Raw genomic sequence first — 15,988 nt, 5'->3', positions numbered from 1 at the left:
AGGATGGTCATCTGAATTAGGGTTAATTTGGCAGCTGGGGTGAAAGAGGAGTGATTACGATAGAGGAAACCAAGTCCTAGATTTAATGAATATCATACAGATTGGTTTTCCACACTTTTGGGTGTAAAACAAGGAGATGCCTTATCACTGACTTTGTTTGCTATGTTTATAAATTATTTGGCAAAATAAATTAAACAGTTAAATATTGGAGTAAGATGATGAAATGCTAAGTATCATTTTATATGCTGATGATGTTATTTTGATGAAAGAAACGGGACATGACCTACAGAACATGTTATGTGCAGTCAATTAGGGTAAAAGATGGAGACTCATGATCAACCAGACAAAAACACAGATAACACATTTTAGAAAACCACCGCATTTAACCATGGCAAGGTGACTTGGAATATGGTCCAATGGAAACAGTGTAGTTATTCCTTCCCTAAGGCAATCAAACAGGCTAAACATCAGTACAGAGACAAAGTGGAGTCGCAATTCAACGGCTCAGACACCAGACGTATGTGGCAGTGTCTCCAGACAATCACGGATTACAAAGGGGAAACCAGCCATGTCGCGGACACCGACGTCTTGCTCCCAGACAAGCTAAACACCTTCTTTGCCCGCTTTGAGGATAACACAGTGCCACCAACGCGGCCCGCTCCCAAGGACTGTGGGCTCTCATTCTCCGTGGCCAACGTGAGTAAGACATTTAAGCATGTTAACCCTCGCAAGGCTGCCGGTCCAGACGGCATCCCTAGCCGCGTCCTCAGAGCGTGCGCAGACCAGCTGGCTGGAGTGTTTACGGACATATTCAACCTCTCCCTATCCCAGTCTGCTGTCTCCACATGCTTCAAGATGTCCACCATTGTTCCTGTTCCCAAGACAGCAAAGGTAATTGGACTAAATGACTATCGCCCCGTAGCACTCACTTCTGTCATCAGGAAGTGCTTTGAGAGGCTAGTTAAGGATCATATCAACTCTACCTTACCTGACACCCTAGACCCACTTCAATTTGCTTACCGCCCCAATAGATCTACAGATGATGCAATCGCCATCGCACTGCACACTGCCCTAACCCAACTGAACAAGAGGAATACCTTCGTCAGAATGCTGTTCATTGACTATAGCTCAGCATTCAACACCATAGTACCCTCCAAGCTCATCATTAAGCTCGGGGCCCTGGGTCTGAACCCCGCCCCGCAACTGGGTCCTGGACTTCCTGAAGGGCCGCCTCCAGGTGGTTAAGGTAGGAAACAACACCTCCACTTCGCTGATCCTCATCACAAGGGTGCGTGCTGAGCCCCCTTCTGTACTCCCTGTTCAGCCATGACTGCGCGGCCACGCACACCTCCAACTCAATCATCACGTTTGCAGAGGACACAACAGTAGTAGGCCTGATTACCAACAATGACGGGCCCTGGCGGAGTGGTGCCAGAAAAATAACCTCTCCATCAACGTCAACAAAATGAAGGAGCTGATCGTGGACTTCAGGAAACAGCAGAGGGAGCACGCCCCTATCCACATCAACGGGACCGCAGTGGAGAAGGTGGAAAGTTTCAAGATCCTCTGCGTACACATCACTGGCGATCTGAAATGGTCCACCCACACAGACAGTGTAGTGAAGACGGCGCAACAGCCCCTCTTCAACCTCAGAAGGCTGAAGAAATTCGGCTTGGACCCTAAGACCCTCAGAAACATTTACAGATGCGCAATTGAGAGCATCCGGTCGGGGTGTATCACCGCCTGGTACGGCAACCGCATCGCACGCAACCGCAGAGCTCTCCAGAGGGTGGTACGGTCTGCTCAACACATCACTGGGAGCACCCTGCCTGCCCTCCAAGACACCTACAGCACCTGATGTCACAGGAAGGCTAAAAAGATCATCAAGGACATCAACCACCTGAGCCACGGCCTGTTCACCCCACTGTCATCCAGAAGGCGAGGTCAGTACAGGTGCATCAAAGCCGGGACAGAGAGACTGAAAAACAGCTTCTATCTCAAGGCCATCAGACTGTTAAATAGCCATCGCTAGCAGCCTACCACCCGGTTACTCAACCCTGCACCTTAGAGGCTGCCGCCCTATATACGTAGACATGGAATCACTGGCCGCTTTAATAATGGAACACTAGTCACTTTAATAATGTTTACATACTGCTTTACTCATCTCATATGTACAGTATATACTGTATTCTATTCTACTGTATTTAGTCAATGCCACTCCGACATTGCTCGTCCTAATATTTATATATTTATTAATTACATTCTTTTACTTTTAGATTTGTGTATTGTTGTGAATTGTTAGGTACTAATGCAACGTTGGAGCTAGGAACACAAGCATTTTGCTACACCTACACATGACATCTTCTAAATATATGTATGAGATTTACTAAGAGAAGTGATTTTCACTTTTTGTTTTGGTGATGATATTCTTGAGTTGACTAGCAATTATAAATAGTTGGGTATTTTTATTTATGAACTTATGACCTTTCTGTACGGAACATCTGCTCTATAGGCGACTCAGGAAGTAGAGCTCTTGGTGAAGTTAAAGGAAAAACAAAAGCACTGGAACATCTTGGTTTTGCTACGTATTCCAAACTGTGTCAGACATGCGTGTGTCCTGTTCTGGACTATTCAACAGGAGTGTGGGGTGCTAAGAGGTATCTTAATAAAAATGAACATGCCCATAACAGAGCAGCATGTTACTTTTTAGGTGTCCACAAGTTTGCACCTATTCTTGCAATAACTGGGGACATGGGTTGGGAACCCTGTGAGGTGAGACAGAATAGCTGGTAAAGATTTGCACAGGTAAGATCAGGGATATTGTCTCTGTGTATTGAAACAGGTAAGATCGGGGATATTGCCTCTGCGTATTGAAACAGGTCAGATCAGGGATATTGCCTCTATGTATTGAAACAGGTAAGATCGGGGATATTGTCTCTGCGTATTGAAACAGGTAAGATCGGGGATATTGCCTCTGCGTATTGAAACAGGTAAGATCAGGGATATTGCCTCTGCGTATTGAAACAGGTAAGGTCGGGGATATTGCCTCTGCGTATTGAAACAGGTAAGATCGGGGATATTGCCTCTGCGTATTGAAACAGGTAAGATCAGGGATATTGCCTCTATGTATTGAAACAGGTAAGATCAGGGATATTGCCTCTGCATATTGAAACAGGTAAGATCAGGGATATTGCCTCTGCATATTGAAACAGGTAAGATCAGGGATATTGTCTCTGCGTATTGAAACAGGTAAGATCGGGGATATTGTCTCTGCGTATTGAAACCGGTAAGATCAGGGATATTGTCTCTGCGTATTGAAACAGGTATTGTATTGAAATGGAAGAGGAAAAACTATTGTGACCTTGAAGAAATAGAGAATGAAACAAATTTGATCATCTATTGCCCTTTTCTACCACGCTATACGCTTGCTTTTATTCCAGAAAGCACACCAGATGAATTTAGGTGTCCATGTATCTATGCATAGTCACTTTAGTCACCTGTCACGATCGTCGTATAGAATGGACCAAGGTGCAGCGTGGTAAGCGTACATTTCTTTTTATTTATGAATGTCGCCAACAAAAAACAAGAAACAACCAAACGAACGTGAAGCTGACTAGGGCTATACAGGCCACTAACACAGACAACTACCCACAACTAAGGTGGAAAAACAGGCTGCCTAAGTATGATTCCCAATCAGAGACAACGATAGACAGCTGTCCCTGATTGAGAACCATACCAGGCCAAAACATAGAAACAGAAAACATAGAAATAAAGAAACTAGAATGCCCACCCTAGTCACACCCTGGCCTAACCAAAATAGAGAATAAAAGCCTCTCTATGGCCAGGGCGTGACAGTACCCCCCCCAAAGGTGCAGACTCCGGCCGCAAAACCTGACTCTATAGGGGAGGGTCCGGGTGGGCATCTACTTTGGTGGCAGCTCCGGTGCAGGACGCAGACCCCGCTACACCTCTGGCTCCCCACACTTTGGTGGCGTCTCTGGACTGGGGACCCTCGCTGCAGGCCCCGGACTGGGGACCCTCGCTGCAGACCCCGGACTGGGGACCCTCGCTGCAGGCCCCGGACTGGGGACCCTCGCTGCAGGCCCCGGGCTGGGGACCCTCGTTGCAAGCCCCGGACTGGGGGCCCTCGTTGCAGGCCCCGGACTGGGGATCTTCGCTGCAGGCCCCGGACTGGGGACCCTCGCTGCAGGCCCCAGACTGGGGACCCTCCCTGGCGGCTCCGGACTGGGGACTGTCGCTGGAGGCTCCGGACTGGAGGCCGTCGCTGGAGGCTCCTGACTGGAGGCCGTCGTTGGAGGCTCCGGACTGGAGACTGTCGTTGGAGGCTCTGGACTGGAGGCCGTCGCTGGAGGCTCCGGACTGGGGACCGTCGCTGGAGGCTCCGGACTGGAGACCGTCGTTGGAGGCTCCGGACCGCAGATCAATGCTGGAGGCTTCGTGCCATGGATCCTCATTGCAGGCTCCGGGCCATGGACCATCACTGGAGCCTTCGTGCCATGAATCATCACTGGAGGCTTTGTGCCATGGACCATCACTGGAGGCTTCTTGCCATGGATCATCACTGGAGGCTTCGTGCCATGGATCATCACTGGAGGCTCCGGACTGGGGACCGTCGCTGGAGGCTCCGGACTGGAGGCCGTCGCTGGAGGCTCCGGACTGGAGACCGTCGCTGGAGGCTCCGGACTGGAGACCGTCGTTGGAGGCTCCGGACCGGAGACCGTCGCTGCAGGCTCCGGACCGCAGATCAATGTTGGAGGCTTCGTGCCATGGATCCTCATTGCAGGCTCCGGGCCATGGACCATCACTGGAGCCTTCGTGCCATGAATCATCACTGGAGGCTTCGTGCCATGGACCATCACTGGAGGCTTCGTGCCATGAATCATCACTGGAGGCTCCGGGCCATGGACCATCACTGGAGCCTTCGTGCCATGAATCATCACTGGAGGCTTCGTGCCATGGACCATCACTGGAGGCTTCTTGCCATGGATCATCACTGGAGGCTTCGTGCCATGGATCATCACTGGAGGCTTCGTGCTATGGATCACCACTGGAGGCTTCTTGCCATGGGTCATCACTGGAGGCTTCGTGCCATGGATCATCACTGGAGGCTTCGTGCCATGGATCATCACTGGAGTGAGAAGAGGAGACATACAGGAGGCCTGGGGAGACATACAGGAGGCCTGGTTCTGGGAGCAGGCACAGGACTCACCAGGCTGGGGAGACATACTGGAGGCCTGGTTCTTGGAGCAGGCACCGGATACACTGGGCCGTGGAGGCGCACTGGAGGTCTCGAGCGTAGAGCCTGCACAACCCGTCCTGGCTGGATGGTTACCTTCGCCCGGCAAAGGTGGACGCACTGGGCTGTGCAGACGCACCGGAGACACAGTGCGCAGAGCCGGCGCAGGATATCCTGGGCCGTAGAGACGCACTGGCGGCCAGATACGCTGAGCCGGCACCATCCGTCCTGGCTGGATGCCCACTCTAGCCCGGCCGATGCGGGGAGCTGGAATGTAGCGCACCGGGCTGTGAACGTGCACTGGAGACACCGTACGCTCCACCACATAACACGGTGCCTGACCAGTACCACACTCCCTACGGTAAGCACGAGGAGTTTGCTCAGTGTGTCTCCACAGTCCAGAGCTTCCGGCGACAGTTCCCAGTCCAGAGCTTCCGGCGACAGTTCCCAGTCCAGAGCTTCCGGCGACAGTTCCCAGTCCAGAGCTTCCGGCGACAGTTCCCAGTCCAGAGCTTCCGGCGACTGTTCCCAGTCCAGAGCTTCCGGCGACAGTTCCCAGTCCAGAGCTTCCGGCGACGTTTCACAGTCCGGAACCTCCAACGACGGGCCACAGTCCGGAGCCTCCAGCGACGGTCCCCAGTCCGGGGCCTGCAACGAGGGTCCCCAGTCCGGGGTCGGCGACGAGGGTCCCCGCACCAGAGGCGCCACCAAAGTGGGGGGAGCCAGAGGTGGAGCGGGGTCTGCGTCCCGCACCGGAGCCGCCACCGAAGTAGATGCCCACCCGGACCCTCCCCTATAGTGTCAGGTTTGCGGCCAGAGTCCGCACCTTTGGGGGGGGGGGGTACTGTCACGCCCTGACCGTAGAGATCTTTTTATTCTCTATGTTTGGTTGGTCAGGGTGTGACTCGGGTGGGAAACTCTATGTTCTTTGTTTCTATGTTTTGGCTGGGTATGGTTCTCAATCAGGGACAGCTGTCTATTGTTGTCTCTGATTGGGAATCATACTTAGGCAGCCTTTTTTCCTTTGGTATTTGTGGGTCTTTGTTAGTGGCATTATAGCCTAAGTAAGCTTCACGGTCGTTTCTTTGTTTTGTTGGCGACATTTATCAATAGAATAAATGTATGCTCACCTTGCTGCACCTTGGTCCGGTCATTTCCACGACGACAGCGATCGTGACAGTATGTAAACTTCTGACCCACTGGGAATGTGATGAAAGAAATAAAAGCTGAAATAAATCATTCTCTCTACTATTATTCTGACATTTCACATTCTTAAAATAAAGTGGTGATCCTAACTGACCTAAGAAAGGGAATTTTTACTAGGATTAAATGTCAGGAATTGTGAAAACTGAGTTTAAATGCATTTGGCTAAAGTGTATGTAAACTTCTGACTTCAACTGTATGTATGTATGTATGTATATATATTTATATATATATATATATACACACACATATGTATATATATATATACACACTCACTACTGTTCAAAAGTTTGGTGTCACTTAGAAATGTCCTTGTTTTTGAAAGAAAAGCAAAGAAAATTGTCAATTAAAATAACATGAAATTGATCAGAAATACAGTGTAGACATTGTTAATGTTGTAAATGACTATTGTAGCTGGAAACAGCAGATTTTTTTATGAAATATCTACATAGGCGTACAGAGGCCCATTATCAGCAACCATCACTCCTGTGTTAAATTTTTATTTATTTTTTTATTTCACCTTTATTTAACCAGGTAGGCAAGTTGAGAACAAGTTCTCATTTACAACTGCGACCTGGCCAAGATAAAGCAAAGCAGTTCGACACATATAACAACACAGAGTTACACATGAAGTAAAACAAACATATGGTCAATAATACAGTAGAAAAATAAGTCTATATACAATGTGAGCAAATGAGATGAGATAAGGGAGGTAAAGGCAATAAAGAGGCCATGGTGGCGAAGTAAATACAATATACCAATTAAAACACTGGAATGGTAGATTTGACAGGAGATGAGTGTGCAAAGTAGAAATACTGGGGTGCAAAGGAGCAAAATAAATAAATAAATAAATACAGTTGGGGAAGAGGTAGTTGTTTGGGCTAATTATAGATGGGCTATGTACAGGTGCAGTGATCTATGAGTTGCTCTGAAAGCTGGTGCTTAAAGCTAGTGAGGGAGATAAGTGTTTCCAGTTTCAGAGATTTTTGTAGTTCGTTCCAGTCATTGGCAGCAGAGAACTGGAAGGAGAAGCGGCCAAAGGAGGAATTGGCTTTGGGGGTGACAAGTGAGATATACCTGCTGGAACGCATGCTACGGGTGGGTGCAGCTATGGTGACCATAAAATGGCACGTTGTACAATGGCACATTGTGTTAGCTAATCCAAGTTTATCATTTTAAAAGGCTAATTGATCATTAGAAAACACTTTTGCAATTATGTTAGCACAGCTGAAAACTGGTGGGCTGATTAAAGAAGCAATTAAACTGGCCTTCTTCAGACTAGTTGAGTATCTGGAGCATCAGCATTTGTGAGTTCGATTACAGGCTCAAAATGGCCAGAAGCAAAGTATTTTTTTCTGAAACTTGTCAGTCTATTCTTGTTCTGAGAAATGAAGGCTATTCCATCCGAGAAATTGCCAAGGAACTGAACATTTGATACAACGCTGTGTACTAATCCCTTCATAGAACAGCGCAAACTGGCTCTAACCAGAATAGAAAGAGGAGTGGGAGGCCCCCAGAATAGACAGACGGGCAAAAGAACACAGACACTGGACAGAGGAACTCTGCCAAGAAGGCCATCATCCTGGAGTCGCCTCTTCACTGTTGATCATTTACAACATTAAAAATGTCTACACTGTATTTCTGATTAATTTTATGTTATTTAATGGATGGAGAATTTGCTTTTCTTTCAAAAACCAAGGACATTTCTATGTGACCCCAAACTTTTGAACGGTAGTGTATGTATTGATTTACTTGAAAGCATACAAGCCACAGGAGGTTGGTGGCACCTTTGGACTCCAGCGGTCTAAGGCACTGCATCTCAGTGTTAGAAGCGTCACTACAGGCCCTGGTTCGATCCCGAGCTGTATCACAACTGGCCGTGATCAGGGAGTCCATAGGGCGGTGCACAGTTGGCCCACATTGTCCGGGTTAGGAGAGGGTTTGGCCGGGGTAGGCCGTCATTGTAAAATAATAATTTGTTCTTGACTGACTTGCCTGCTTAAATAAAGGTTAAATAAAAAATAAATACAATTGGGAGGACAGGCTCGTGGTAATGGCTGGAGCGGATTAAGCGGAATGGTATCAAATACATCAAACACGTGGTTTCCATGGTTTCCATGTGTTTTGGCGCCATTCTATTCACTCCGTTCCAGCCATTATTATGACCCGTCCTCCACTCAGCAGCCTCCACTGATAAAGGCCTTTGTCCTTAGACCATGTTGTCTTATTTACTTGACAGCAGTAAAGGGCTCAGCCGTCAAGGGGTAGACTCCCAAAGCTGCCAAGGGGACTGCCATCACTGCCATGTTATTTCGGTTTAATAAAAGCAGCATAGCAACTCTACTCGTTCATTTTGCATTACGTTACCTTTGTAATTTGGAGTGGTTAAAAGCAGCATTGATGTCCAAGGCAATTAGCTAATCCCACGTCCTTATCTAGGGGGGAGTGAATCCCAAATGGCACCCTAGTCTCTATGTAGTAGATTACTTTTGACCAGTGCTCTGGTTAAACATAGTGTTCTATATAAGAAATAGGGTTCCATTTGGGATGTACCCTTAATCTTGAATGGCGTAATGGGATTATCGGGGTTGTCTACTGCCACTGTGTGTCAACGACTGGTAGTTTAAATCATTCAACTGTAACAGTACAGTCTTCTCCTCAGCGACAGCACTAGTATGTTGGATTTGGGAGCTGCAAAGAAGCAGACGCCTGTCTGTGTAGAGGGGTGTGGCATTTGACAATGGACTATTGAATAAGAGAGAGAGAGAGAGAGGGGAGAGACCTTGTAGCTTGATAGAAACGGGGGACCGTAGCGACCGTGCCATGGAAGGGTCATACAACGCAAAGAAAGTGAGTCTGTTTATTATGGTCTGAACTCCTTTCTGAATTGGTGGCTCAACTGTCACGCCTGGTTTTCTGTTGGAAACCTGTCATAGGTGGTGGGTGCTGGCCATAGAGATACATTAAATTAGTGTTATATTCAATTCTATGGTGTTGACTGACAGTGACAGGTGATTCTGATCAACACATTAGAGAAACTGATCTGTGACCTTCTAGGAATGGATACCTAAGCTGACTATGCATTGATGCTATGGATGCTGTTGCTTCTTTCTGCATAGTCAAAATGTTATGGGGTTATATTGTAGAGAAACAACTCTACTGTGCCTATACTTAATCAGTAGTACAGCATTACAGACAGTTTGTGGATTGATCCAAACAATCAAAAGATTTGAGCAATCTAAAAGATTTCAGACAGACATATGTGGATTTCTTTGCAGTAGACTGGAGGTGTATGTTGGTGTTTTTTTGGCAAAGGATAAGAGATCAATCAATCAATCAAATGTATTTATAAAGCCCTTCTTACGTCAGCTGATGTCACAAAGTGCTATACAGAAACCCAGCCTAAAACCCCAAACAGCAAGCAATGCAGGTGTAGAAGTACGGTGGCTAGGAAAAACTCCTTAGAAAGGCCAGAAACTAGGAAGAAACCTAGAGAGGAACCAGGCTATGAGGGATAATCACTCAATATAATCAAGTTTATATAACATGTTTCATTTTGAGTTAGGAAAATTTTACATTGTTTAATCCAATTTTACTTTGGATTTATCTATGTTATATCACTTGTGTGTTGTCTATCCCTCTGTCATAACCAAGCAATGGGCTTTGAGTTAATTATAGCCTACAGACCATGATCAAAATCACTTCAGGTCCGACCACGGATGTTACCACTGGTGGCCACGAGGTGGCCAAGTGGGTTTTAAAATGGGTCAGGGAGGGAGGGAGGGGGCAATAGGACAGTACAGCTTATAACACTGGTTCCAGAGATAGCAGATAGTCCCTGACAGTCTTTAGAGTGACGTGTTCTAAACAGACATACATGCACAGCGTGGCACAGCACAGAGCATGCTGGGTAGTTGATAGGCTGGAGGACCAATAGCGGTCTTTTCCCAACGCCTCAGTGCCGCCGACACATTATGGGTGCAGTATAATCAGTCCAGCATGAAAAACTATCTAGAGACCTGTAGTAGACCTGCAGGGTTCATAGTGTTTGTGGCCTGGAGCAAGATGCTAGTTTTTGTCTTTGACTTTGCCTGTCTGTGAGTCAAAGGCCAGTCACAGAACAGTCACGACAACTGCAGTCTGCCATCTGTCCTCTGGTTAATATGATACTGTTCATGAGACCTGCTTCCAAAGGAGAGTGTGACTATATATCTGAGAGTCGGGTTATCTGATTTCAACTACTGGGTGTGGCTGACAGTGGAATCTGCTGTGTGTCGGGACTAGTAGGGACAGTCTTGTGATGAGTTGATTCTCTCTACCAGCTGTGGTAGCTATTTATATACTTCCAATAGTTACACTTTACAATAAAGTCCCCTTTCATAAAGGTTTTATAATTAGGCTGTTACATGGCTGTTACGTGGTTCAGTTCGAATAGTTTGGTGCTTGTTTTCACATGCATACTACGATTTCTCCTTATATTTGTTGATTTTGTCATCAGATGGTTGCCATGGCATTATTATCATGATGACATTGAAGCTCCTTAGTTGAAGCTCCTGTGATGATGATGATGATGAGCTTGAGAATGGACTGGACTGGGAAAGCTTGGTAACCTTGAGTCTAGAGCCAAACCGTTAATAAGACCTGGCGCTCTGACAGGAGCTCCCTCCGTGTGACAGCACATTGACTAAATAGAGACGGCATGCATTAGTAACACAGCAGGCAGCCTAGCCGGGGATGGCTCTTCTTCTTCACACGTTAGTAACACAGCAGGCAGCCTAGCCGGGGATGGCTCTTCTTCTTCACGCGTTAGTAACACAGCAGGCAGCCTAGCCGGGGATGGCTCTTCTTCTTCACGCGTTAGTAACACAGCAGGCAGCCTAGCCGGGGATGGCTCTTCTTCTTCACGCGTTAGTAACACAGCAGGCAGCCTAGCCGGGGATGGCTCTTCTTCACGCGTTAGTAACCTAGCAGGCAGCCTAGCCGGGGATGGCTCTTCTTCTTCACGCGTTAGTAACAGAGCAGGCAGCCTAGCCGGGGATGGCTCTTCTTCTTCACGCATTAGTAACACAGCAGGCAGCCTAGCCGGGGGATGGCTCTTCTTCACGCGTTAGTAACCTAGCAGGCAGCCTAGCCCGGGGATGGCTCTTCTTCTTCTTCACGCGTTAGTAACAGAGCAGGCAGCCTAGCCGGGGATGGCTCTTCTTCTTCACGCGTTAATAACACAGCAGGCAGCCTAGCCGGGGATGGCTATTCTTCTTCTTCACGCGTTAGTAACAGAGCAGGCAGCCTAGCCGGGGATGGCTCTTCTTCTTCACGCGTTAGTAACACAGCAGGCAGCCTAGCCGGGGATGGCTCTTCTTCTTCACGCGTTAGTAACACAGCAGGCAGCCTAGCCGGGGATGGCTCTTCTTCTTCACGCGTTAGTAACAGAGCAGGCAGCCTAGCCGGGGATGGCTATTCTTCTTCACGCGTTAGTAACACAGCAGGCAGCCTAGCCGGGGATGGCTCTTCTTCACGCGTTAGTAAAACAGCAGGCAGCCTAGCCGGGGATGGCTCTTCTTCTTCTTCACGCGTTAGTAACAGAGCAGGCAGCCTAGCCGGGGATGGCTATTCTTCTTCACACGTTAGTAACAGAGCAGGCAGCCTAGCCGGGGATGGCTCTTCCTCTTCACGCGTTAGTAACAGAGCAGGCAGCCTAGCCGGGGATGGCTCTTCTTCTTCACGCGTTAGTAACACAGCAGGCAGCCTAGCCGGGGATGGCTATTCTTCTTCACGCGTTAGTAACAGAGCAGGCAGCCTAGCCGGGGATGGCTCTTCTTCTTCACGCGTTAGTAACACAGCAGGCAGCCTAGCCGGGGATGGCTCTTATTCTTCACGCGTTAGTAACAGAGCAGGCAGCCTAGCCGGGGATGGCTCTTCTTCTTCACGCGTTAGTAACAGAGCAGGCAGCCTAGCCGGGGATGGCTCTTCTTCTTCTTCACGCGTTAGTAACAGAGCAGGCAGCCTAGCCGGGGATGGCTCTTCTTCTTCACGCGTTAGTAACACAGCAGGCAGCCTAGCCGGGGATGGCTCTTCTTCTTCACGCGTTAGTAACACAGCAGGCAGCCTAGCCGGGGATGGCTATTCTTCTTCACACGTTAGTAACACAGCAGGCAGCCTAGCCGGGGATGGCTCTTCTTCTTCAGCGTTAGTAACACAGCAGGCAGCCTAGCCGGGGATGGCTATTCTTCTTCACGCGTTAGTAACACAGCAGGCAGCCTAGCCGGGGATGGCTCTTCTTCTTCAGCGTTAGTAACACAGCAGGCAGCCTAGCCGGGGATGGCTCTTCTTCTTCACGCGTTAGTAACAGAGCAGGCAGCCTAGCCGGGGATGGCTCTTCTTCTTCAGCGTTAGTAACACAGCAGGCAGCCTAGCCGGGGATGGCTCTTCTTCTTCACGCGTTAGTAACAGAGCAGGCAGCCTAGCCGGGGATGGCTATTCTCCTTCACACGTTAGTAACACAGCAGGCAGCCTAGCCGGGGATGGCTCTTCTTCTTCACGCGTTAGTAACACAGCAGGCAGCCTAGCCGGGGATGGCTCTTCTTCTTCACGCGTTAGTAACAGAGCAGGCAGCCTAGCCGGGGATGGCTATTCTTCTTCACACGTTAGTAACACAGCAGGCAGCCTAGCCGGGGATGGCTCTTCTTCTTCACGCGTTAGTAACACAGCAGGCAGCCTAGCCGGGGATTGCTCTTCTTCTATCCCTTATTACACAACCTAGATCCCACGGGGTGAATCAACAAGCAGCTTGATTAAGACGGGGAAGACATGATTACATGATTACATAGCACATTGTTTGATTAAAATGTGCTGTGACGGAAGATGTTTTACACTATAGGAAAATATTACCCACACATCCAGTGTTTCTGAGCAAATGCTTGAGTTGGTGATGAGATAGGATGTTCAGACTCCACTCCACAAAATGCACCTATGTGGTTCATTGTCAGTGGTTCAATACTTATTTCTCCGTTAGCTCTCTGATGTTTTACACCATGCCCTTGGTACTGTGTGGTGCGGATGTGTGGTTCCCTACTGTATCATATTACTAGACTCCATGCAGTACAATGTTTGTTATACTCTGCTGGAGTTAATTTTAATGGCCGATTTCCTTTCTTTTCTCTCTCACCTTTCAGGTGCTTCCTCAGCGGCCAGGATTTCGGCACCATAGAAAAGGTACATCTATAGTAACAGCTAAGACTGATTCAATTCAGAAATGATGTGATCTCAGATTTGATGGTACAAGTTGACTTGTGGTAGCCTGAGTTGTAAGTAAGCTGGACCCTTCACTGTAAGGTCTAGGATGTTCGACGCATGTGACAAATAAAATTAGATTTGATTTGTCTGTTTTTTTGCTCTCTTGACAACTTATGGAATTATCTGACAATGACAGCATTGGAGTTGGCAAGCGCATAAACAGATCTGGAAAAACGCTCGACTTGCCAAATTCTCAGATATATATTTTACCCTTTTCTCTCCTGTAGAGAACTATGTGTGCCGCGACGTCCTGTCCCGGCAGTCTACAGAGTGTAGTGAGGTCCAGGAAGTGAGCCAGTCCCAGCTGCAGCAGCCCAGGGTGAAGCTGAACGGCTCCACGGTGGAGACACCCAGTCACCACGACCTGCACCGTGAACTGTTGGTCAGCACCAAACGGTGGGGTTGAAATAAAACACTTGCATACAACTTACAATATACACAGAAATCAACAAAAGGCTCTATTATACGTCTCCAAAGTTTTAAGAAAGATCTCATCTGCTGAAGCATAGACAAAATGAAAGGTGCAGAGATAATAGTGTCTGAGTGTAGGTCTAGTATTATTAAACTATGCTGCATTTATTCCCAGCACCACAAGGACAGACCGAGTGGTAGTGTTTGTGTGTGTGTGTGTGTGTTCATTTGAACTTTTTTTTGTGCCTCTGTACACATGCAGTACATAGTGTAACGGCATGCCAGGATTTACACTGAGTACTGTGGACGACGCTATAGACATATTGTGTGTGTGTGTGTGTGTGTGTGTGTGTGTGTGTGTGTGTGTGTGTGTGTGTGTGTGTGTGTGTGTGTGTGTGTGTGTGTGTGTGTGTGTGTGTGTGAGAGAGAGAGAGAGAGAGAGAGAGAGAGAGAGAGAGAGAGAGACTGAGCCCCCTGCATGTAATACTCTTTTCACCCAAATCATGCCAACCTGAACCGTTCTTCTGGCTTAGATATTTAGTTTCACATTGTCCTTTCCAGCAACTATGATGGATCCAGGCCAGGTCAGCTCAGCTTGGCGCAGTAGTGTAAATATGTCTGAATATGTTGTCTGTTGTGCCCACTTAGAGGTCTGTTGCCAGGAGAGAAGCCTGAGCTGAAGCGAGTCCTGGAACAGAGGAGGCTGGAGCAGCACAGAGAGCAGGAACTGGCTCTACAGCCTCCTCTGGAACTGGAGACTGAGCTACGCAAGAGACAGCAGATACTACTGGAGGTAACACACACCACACACACACACACCACACACACACCAGACACACACACACACACACACACCAGACACACACTCACACACCAGACACACACGCACACACCAGACACACACACAAACACACCAGACACACACACACACACAACAGACACACACACACACACACACACACACACCAGACACACACACACACACCAGACACACACACACACACACACACCAGACACACACACACACACCAGACACACACACACACACACACACCAGACACACACACACACCAGACACACACACACACACACATACCAGACACACACCAGACACACACACAAACACGCCAAACACACACTCCAAACACACACACCAGACACACACACATCCACACACTATGTAATAAAACACCAATAAGTGGGCGAAAAACAAATTGTGTATTTACTATTTACAAAAACAGCAGAAAGCTATGACCATGTTTGAAATGAATCTACTGTCATGTTTCAGTATGAGCAGGAGGAGATCAGGCGCCGGGAGGAGCAGGAGAGAGAAGTCCCTGAGTTTGTACGCGTGAAGGACAACCTGAGGCGCACACAGATGTCTGGGCAGTGACGACCACTTGACGTTCCGTCCCTTCCCATCAGCCCCCGCCTCTCACCACGGAGGCCCTGGCTGCGGCCCGTTTCTTCACCCAAGAGTCCAAAGAGTGCACTTGTTCACCTCCCTCACCACAATGGTTCTGCCATTGCAATGAATCCATCCTCCTGTTTCTCCCTCCACCAGCCTCCACTGCGATCCATATCCTACAGCTATATGATGAGGACCAACTTCACTGCAGCAAGTTATTGAAAAGACTACTCCTAGGACTGATATGCATCTCTTGCTGGACTGTTATACTGTGTGGAAAAAGGCAAATAAGCAATGTAGGAAAACCAGTCAGTAGGTTTGATATAAAGAATGTGAGTGAAAATACATAAACTCAGCAAAAAAAGAAACATCCTCACACTGTCAACTGCGTTTATTTACAGCAAACTTAACATGTG

At 48.1% G+C, this 15,988-nt stretch overlaps 1 protein-coding gene across 1 annotated transcript in view; it reads left to right on the top strand.

Moving 5' to 3' along the window:
* Nucleotides 1–15,988, top strand: part of LOC120059597 — a 26,780-nt gene extending 10,792 nt beyond the window's left edge. The window contains exons 3-6 of the mRNA XM_039008726.1: nt 13,633–13,672; nt 13,981–14,149; nt 14,813–14,957; nt 15,453–15,988. Of these exons, the coding sequence (XP_038864654.1) occupies nt 13,633–13,672; nt 13,981–14,149; nt 14,813–14,957; nt 15,453–15,557 (459 nt within the window). The 3' untranslated portion in view covers nt 15,558–15,988. The remainder of the gene's footprint in view (nt 1–13,632; nt 13,673–13,980; nt 14,150–14,812; nt 14,958–15,452) is intronic.

This window comes from Salvelinus namaycush, chromosome 14, assembly GCF_016432855.1.
Source record: "Salvelinus namaycush isolate Seneca chromosome 14, SaNama_1.0, whole genome shotgun sequence".
Taxonomy (NCBI): domain Eukaryota; kingdom Metazoa; phylum Chordata; class Actinopteri; order Salmoniformes; family Salmonidae; genus Salvelinus; species Salvelinus namaycush.
The sequence above is the reverse complement of the archived record's forward strand: the minus strand, read 5'-3'. Positions and strand labels throughout refer to the sequence as shown.